Source organism: Cupressus sempervirens, chromosome 2 (genome assembly GCF_028749045.1).
Source record: "Cupressus sempervirens isolate cs-2001-9-10 chromosome 2, ASM2874904v1, whole genome shotgun sequence".
Taxonomy (NCBI): domain Eukaryota; kingdom Viridiplantae; phylum Streptophyta; class Pinopsida; order Cupressales; family Cupressaceae; genus Cupressus; species Cupressus sempervirens.
The window spans coordinates 595,820,253-595,828,575 of record NC_143119.1 but is presented as its reverse complement, the minus strand read 5'-3'; the positions used below and the strand labels follow the sequence as shown (position 1 = coordinate 595,828,575).

Here is an 8,323-nt window from a genome sequence, read left to right as displayed (position 1 = left end):
TAAAATCTCCTTAGACAAGAGATTGGGCATCATTGGTACCAGAGTATTTTATCAATCCTTTTTTGGAAAAACTCTTTTATACTATCATATTCATTTCCATCATTTCCAACGAATATGCAATTCTTAAGCCATGACTATGCAACCATGAAAGACGTCTCCTATACAAAGGGGAAACACTTGATTTTTAATTTAAAATTTTTTTTTTTGTCAAAAGACAATACAAACTAAACTTTTTTCGTGATTGGATAGCCAATAGCCTATTCTTAACCCCAATATTATATCATATAATACCCATTTAAATGACAAATTATTTAGTGATATACATCATTATAAACTCAGTTAAATAATTAATATTAAAAAATATTGAAGTAAAAATTATAATATAAGTATCTAGATATCCAAATATATCAATATGTTGAGACATAAAGTTTCAAGCTATTTTATTAAATTTTAAAAATATTATGGGTTGGCATACAAAATTGTGTATAGCATAGACATAAAAAGCTTACTAATTGTTTAAACGATCTCAATATGAAAATATTATCATTAAATATTAATATTTTGACAATAGATATCAAATTTCAATTTCAAGTGGACATGAATTTGCAATTATACTCTACCCTTGTTATCGTTATAAAATATCTCTGACCATTAAATTTTAGTTTAAAAATACATTATAATTAAATGGTTCTTTGACTTGAGCTCGACAAACTAATTTTATAATTTAAAAATAAAGTACATCTATTTTCAAAATTAATTATTAGATACAAAATATAAGATTATTTGAAGGTCACCTTTTCTCTGTGACACATTTCAGTATAGAAGGTTCCCAATATTCCAAAGTCGAGATTGCCTCTAAAATAAGATACATAGTTTGGTGGGAAGAGCGACTTGTATTTTAATTAATGTGACATTTTAAATTGATAATTATGTGCTTGATTTAATGTTTACTTTAGAGAGGGAGAAAAGAAGATCAGAGACAACGTGAATAAATTACATGCTGAGATTGCTCTCTTTACATAGATCAAGTCATGTATAAATATAACTTTTCATATTCTTCTATATATGTACTTCTTCTTGGTTTTATTGCACGTGTTAATTCACTGTGGACGTAGCTTTTGCTGGTGTAACTGAACCAAATGAGTCCTCAAACTGTTCTCCTCCACCTTCATTTTACAAAGAGCAAAAGTTAAGATAAGCATAGATGGTCTTATTTTTAATAAGATTTTAAATAAAAATGTTGTTTATAAATACCTCTAAAGAAGTTAATCCAGCTAAGAGCTCCACACATTCTTGGAGAAGTGCTATTTCTTGTGCAACTGTTTCAGCAAGTTCTGGAAGCAATGCATCCACCTTCTCTGCCTGGCATCCATTATAAACTTTGAATTAATAATTCAATATAACATTTGTTAGAGACAATAACTTTGATAGATTTTTATTTAGTTTGATATGTTTCAAGATTTGATTAGGCAAATGTGTTTTTTCATCAACATTTCAGATCATATTTCATTATTGTTTATTATAATGAAATAAAAAATGAGAAATTACTATATTTGATAGATTGCGAAAGAAATAGATGATAATGTTAGATGATGCAACGTCTTCGTCTGATATTAATGAAAATCTCTTTCAGTACAACGAGGTTGATGTTGAGGTTTAAGTTCGCTTCGACATTACTCTAAAGATTGACATACTATCTGGACATCATAAACAATTTTGATCGTAATTGTAAATTAATTGAAAATCAGAATACAACACTGTGATGTGATTTGAAGAATGATCATACCTGAAGCAAAAACCTGGTTGCATTGGTCTTGATTCCATGCATGACCTCTACAGCAAACCTGATTACTTGTTTCACAGCATGTACATCTGCCTGCACATTCCATAAGAGCTTAGTTTGATTGATAAGAGTAGTACTTTAGTATGAAATAATAACAATAATAATATGAATGCAATATTAAGTAAAAAATTTAGTTTCGAAAATGTAGGTCAATTTTGATTATTTAACACTTTTAACGTAAGAATCAAGCTTTAGTGTGTGATGTCTAAGCTGTTCCATACAAATAAGATATAAGCTTAATATCTAATATGAATATAGAATAATAATAATAATACCGTTGCGCCTGCAACCAGAGGGACTCTTTGAGTGGCAGCTTCTAAGCATTCCATGGTCCTTGTGACTGCCCATTCATGCTCATCTTTCAACCCTGCCCAATCTTCCAACTGAGCAGCCTGATGACACAAAGTTTACCCAAATATATTAGTTATTATTTTCTTCTGATCATATGTTTTTGACCATGCAATAAATATGAAATGTGAATGTTGAGTATAGGAACTACATACATGGGCTGCAACCACTGTGTGGAGTTTGTGTTGGTGCCTTGCCTTGTAAAAATGGACTCGTTTTATCACTACGCGATTCCTCAGTTCTGAGGTTTTCAGCCACACATGATACAACGAAGTCTGCATGCACTCATAAAGAATCAACTTCTCACTTTAGTTAGTCTTGCTTTCATACTATTTTGAATCTGTATAGCTCTATATTTTTCAGTTCAAATTTTGACTTCTTTTGCATGGCAAAACATAGATATATATCAAATGAAAAGGAAAGATTTGTCTTCTTTAAATATAAATTTAAAGATCAATAAGTTTTTTAACAATTTTGAGTTGACAAAATTAGTTTGGTAATATAGATTTTTTATTTATTAATTATGATAAAAGATAATAAAATGGTACACATTGAGTAAATAATTAAATTTTCAATAATTAATGAAGAATACATGAATAAAAGAAAAGACAAATGAATGCAAACAATAATTTTTTTTTTCATGAATAATAATGAATATAAATAAATTTTATGTGAAATAAAATAAGTTTCAAGTAAATAAAATAGTTTGAGGTGGATCTTGATTTTTTTAAAGATAGATCTTTGGGCCCACATAACATTAAATACAAATATGCTAGGTGACTTATAATAAAAGTTTTTCAATGAAGGATTTCATATCATCTCTTGTTCATTTTGCTATTGGTGTGGAAACTTGGGTCTAACAATCTACCAACAAAATGAACCTCATAATCCTTTGGTTTTGCTATATTTTGTAATTTCTTTCCTAGCCAAAGATTGAGAAGTATCTATTTAGCTAAAGTCATCCTTGAGTCAAGTTGTGCCTCATCCTCATCCTTTATATAATACCTCCAAGGAATTTGAACTACAAAAGACAAAAGCTTTAGAAACCACTGTACTATTTTTCTATATGATGCAAAAGCATGATTCTATAGAATATTTTTATGATCCACAATGTTGTTTTACTATATGAAACAAACATATGAATCTATATTTGATATCTCATAGATTATGAGTCGAGTTTAAGGGTATCTATATTGTTAGTTCCTTAGATATAATTTGAGCCTCATCTCTCATGTAATATCTTCATTCAAATTCAAACCTCATTAGATACCTTAATCAAGAAAAATGTCATCTTACTCAATGAATTGAACTTTGAAAAGGACATGAAAGCTAAAAAATTGTCTCTTCTCAACTCCTATAACACGTCACAAAATTGAAACTTCATTAGTTAGCTTAATCAACAAAACATCATTGTGCTTAATCAATTAAACTTTAAAAAGGACATGAAAATTAAAAAATGCCTCCTCTCTCTTATAATACAAACCTCATTAGATAGCTTATTCAAGAAACAAATCATGTCATAATCATAAACTTAAAAACACACATATTGAAATGTATCCATGTATAGCTAATGTCAATTTCATATTATTTAATCCTCATCTTTGTATAATAGATCTAAGAATACATGCCTCATTAGATATGATGTGATGTTCAAAAAATGTTTACACAATCAAATCCAAAAAATAACATCATCATTTTTATGGATTGTAGAAATCTAATAATTTAAGTTAAGCCTCATTGGATAGCTTAATGAGGAAACATATAATCCTCTTAACAATTAAACTACCAAAAGTCATAAAAAAATCCACCGAGTCAAGATGGAATTCAATGTCACCTCAAACACAACTCAAATTAGAACCTTCTTAAAAAGCTCAATCAAAAAACATATTATTGTACCCAACCAATTAGACTACAAAAGATATGGAAACATTAATATCACCTTGAACACTACTCAACCCTCATCTCTCATATCATCCTCTCAACCAATTAAACTACCAAAAGCCATAAAAACCAAAGAACACATCAACCCAAGATAAAATTCAATGTCACCTCTAGTACAATTCCAATCAAAGCCTTATTAGATAGCTTAACCGATAAACATATAATCATACTCAACCAATTAAAGTGAATAACAAAATGAAAACTAAAAAAAACACCAAACAAAGATGGAATTGAATTGGAAAGAAAACTAAAGAACGCCCAAGCCAAGGTAGAATTCAATGTCACACCTCCAATACAATTCAAATTAGAACATCATTAGATAGTCTAGCCAATAAACATATTGTCCTACTCAACAAATTAATTTGAAAAACAACATGAAACTAAGAAAAATCCACCAATACAAGATGAAAGTAAATTAAAAAGAAAATTGAAGAACCCACCAAAGCCAAGATAGAATTCAATTCACCTCCAATACAACTCCAATTAGAACCTCATTACATAGCTTAGGCAATAGACATATCATCCTATTCAACTGAAAAACAACATGATAACTAAGGAAAAATCACCAGACAAGATGAAATTGAATTTTAAAGAAAACCAAAGAAGCCTCCAAGCGAAGATAGAATTCAATGTCACCTCCAATACAAATTCAATTAGAATCTCATTAGATAGCTTAACCAAGAAACAAATCATCCTACTCAATTGAAAAAACAACATGAAAACTAAGAAAAAAACCATCAAGAAAAGATGAAATTTAATCGGATAAAAAGCCGAAGAACCCACCAAAGTGAGGATGTAACTCAATGTTACATCCAATACAATTTCAAATAGAACCTCACTAGATAACTTAACCAATAAACATATCACCCTACTCAACTTAAAAAATGAAATCCATCAAAGCCAAGATGCAACTCAATCTCACCTCCAATACAATTCCACTCAGAACCTCGCTAGATACTTAACCAATAAACATATCATCCTTCTCAACTCAAAAAAGCATCATGAAAAGTAAGAAAACCCAATTGGAAAGAAGTGCACTGTACCTGAGCTGAGGCAACTTGTGTGTCTTGTGCATCTCGAGCGCGAGCATTAACGAAGCGCCACTGCAAAAACCTATTCTGTAACATCCTCAACTGATGCAATGTCTCCTCTTGAGCAACCACCTTCCCTTTAACTCTAGTCTTCCCCTTCCCCACCTTCCCCCCCTTCAACATCTCCATCCCAAAATTCAATACATTACTCATCCTACTCTTCCCCCCTCCATCCCACTCCGCCATATTCCCATTTCCATTCCCATTCACACCCACACCCTCCCTCTCCCTCCCCGGCGACATTCCCCACGTCGAAGAATTTGACATCGACGACAAAGACGACGAGCTCGAAAATCCCCTACCGCCCATAACTTTCTGTCCATTCCCATTCCCATTCCCATTCCCAACCAGATGCCCATTCTCCGACATCCGACGGAGCCTGCTCAGCGTATCCTGCAGAAACCGGGCCGGAACATAACTTCCCTTCACCATTTTCTTCCCTGGCTTCTTCCCATCCCCCGTCTCTTCAGAACTAAATGAATGATCCCCATTCTCATTCTCATTCTCAGGATCCTCCACGGCCCGTCTGGCGGGCCGCCCCAAATCGACAGAAAGCCTGCCGGGGCTGATCAAACCGGGAGCTTTAGCGACATCGTTGTTCCTGAAGCTCCGTCCGGGCAAATTCAACGACGAGGATCGAGCCACGTTCTTCAACCTACTCCCGGCGTCCATGCTCCTGTTCATACCCACGTTAGATTTCGCGGAATTCAGAAACCCATTCACGTTCTCCTTCCACGGCTCACCGCTCCGCCCCCGCGCTCTGAAGCTCCTCTCGCTGTGCAGAACATTGGAATTCGAAACAATGTCCTTCGCACTGAGAACGCCGGCGGGGGCGGGACTCGAACTCGGGACCTTCTTCTTCATGCCCAGGTGGTCGCCCAATGTGGCCGTGGCCGTGGGCGACTCGGAATTCACCGCAGACGCCGCCGGCCAGAGCCCCGGCGGCCCGCGAGGCCGCGAATTCGAACGCCGTTCGACCGATGGCGACTCGAATCCCATCGTTCTGCCGTTGCTTCGACTGTTGCTGTTCGGAGAAGAGATCTCGAAGCTGACGTTCGGGATTCTGCTGCTGCGACTGTTTGGGGAATTCGAGCGGCGCGAACTCGGGGAATCGTTGTTTGAGGGAGAAATGCAAGCTGCCGATGAAGAAATTGTGGGAAGCATGTATCTCGAGCTCACTTCCCGACTCCTCGGCTTGCACATCTTGGGACTCTGCTCGTTCACTGAATTGGGTGCGGGCTTTTTATGCTCTCCCCCCATTTCTGCTCACTTCTTCTGATCTTCCGCCACTATAAAGAAGTGAAAATCCCCATTTTAATGAAGTAAAGCTCCCATCTTTCCTTCAGAGTTCTTCTGATCTTCCGTGATTATAAAGAAGTGAAAATTCCCATTTCAATGAAGGAAAGCTCCCATCTTTCCATGAGAGTTCTTCCGATCTTCCGGGATTATAAAGCAGTGAAAATCCCCATTTTAATGAAGTAAAGCTCCAATTTTTTTCATCAAAGTTCACATTTTTAACATTAAAGGTCCCGTTTTAAAATCAAAGTTGCAATTTTTATTTTCGACACGGCGGTTGGGAGATTACTGAAAATCTGCGGGAAGGGAACGTCGCGCCAACCACATCCACCAACTGAAACGGACAAATGGGGGAGATGGCCGGCGCATGGAATTCCAGGGGTGAGTGAGAGAGAGAGTGTGAGAGTGTGTGAGAATGGTGAGCAGGCCCCGTCAAAAATGGTACGGCCGGCCATACGTCGACTTCTCTGTGGGCCGCTTTTGAGGATTTGGAGAAGGATGGCGATGAATATAAGATTTCTTGATAATATCTGCACAACTGTAATAACTATCGTATCTCTGGAGGTTGCTCTGCCAGTTATGGGAGCCCCGGGCGTTCTTGTTCGGGACTATACATCGGGTGTCGATTTTTTCAACAGTGGTGAAGTGCAAAACAAATCATTTCTAAATCCATTGTCAATTATGTTTTTGTCGACGACTTGCCATCTAAATATGTTTCACCTACTCATGTTAGATAATGTTGCTTTTGATAGTATTTTGAAAAAGTTTGTGGAGAATTATAGAATATAATAGGAATGGTAATAAGATGGGGTGATCTTTTGGGAAGTCTGCATGTTTCACTCTTTATGAGCATCACTTATTTAAGTGCTAAGTGTTTCATTTTTTTTTTTTTGAGAGATGTGTTCTTGTGAACCAATACTCATGAAATTTGGGTTAATGAGTTTGACTCAAAAACAACATGGTAGTAAATTTGGGCTAATGAGTTTGGCTCAAAAATAACATGGCAATATCACAAAGAGTAGTAATCTCTTTACGGTTTAATTTCGTGCATCTTAAGTACTTAGAGAGTACATTGGATTTCAACACTTTTTCTTAGTTGTCTTTGCTAGGAAGTAAATAATCAGTTATGCAATTAAAAAAACTCTCAATGTCTTTATTAATTTTGAAACATGTAAATAGTAGATGCAACAACTATAGAAATCTAAACATACACAATAACACCATATTTGTTAACTAGGGAAACCCTTGATCAAAGAAAAAACTCCGGTGGGAATGATGCCCACAAGATGATATACTCATATAAAAGTTCTTTGTGAAAGGATAGACCTTGTTAGGAGTCAATGGAATGCAATCAGTACATATGAGTCCCTGTTAGGAGATTTTGAATCGTTGTTAGGAGTTGTGTCAACCTTGTTAGGAGTTGAAGGGAAGTCAAATGGACCCACTGTCCAAACAACTTCTGTACTATCCTCACTAAATAATACAAGTGCGAATTAACAATTGTCTGATGCAGGAGCATCTTGCATGGGAAAATTATTGAAAAAAAAAAAAATTTGAAAAAAAAAAAAAAAAAATTGTGGAGGAGAGAGAAAGTGACGAAAATTAGAGGAGAAATAATAAAAATAATAAAAAGGGGAAAAAAGGAGAAAAGAAAGGAAAAGGGGATTTCTATTTTCGAGGTGCATAGGTGGCATAATAGAAAAAAATAAAAAATAAATGGTTGTCATTCCATTTATCGAGGTGTGGGTAGAATTCTAGAAAGTTATGAATATTGTAGAAGGTTATGGAAGTTGTAGAAGGTTGT

At 35.1% G+C, this 8,323-nt stretch overlaps 1 protein-coding gene across 1 annotated transcript; it reads right to left on the bottom strand.

The window, feature by feature from the left end:
* Positions 1-873: 873 nt before the first annotated feature.
* LOC149574809 (uncharacterized) lies at positions 874-6,731 on the bottom strand. The gene is made up of 6 exons (XM_089814634.1): positions 5,176-6,731; positions 2,347-2,466; positions 2,119-2,235; positions 1,787-1,876; positions 1,255-1,362; positions 874-1,166 (listed from the first exon to the last, which is right to left on the bottom strand). The coding sequence occupies exons 1-6, from the start codon at positions 6,481-6,483 to the stop codon at positions 1,101-1,103; spliced, it is 1,809 nt and encodes a 602-aa protein (XP_089670760.1). The 5' UTR covers positions 6,484-6,731; the 3' UTR covers positions 874-1,100.
* Positions 6,732-8,323: the final 1,592 nt, after the last annotated feature.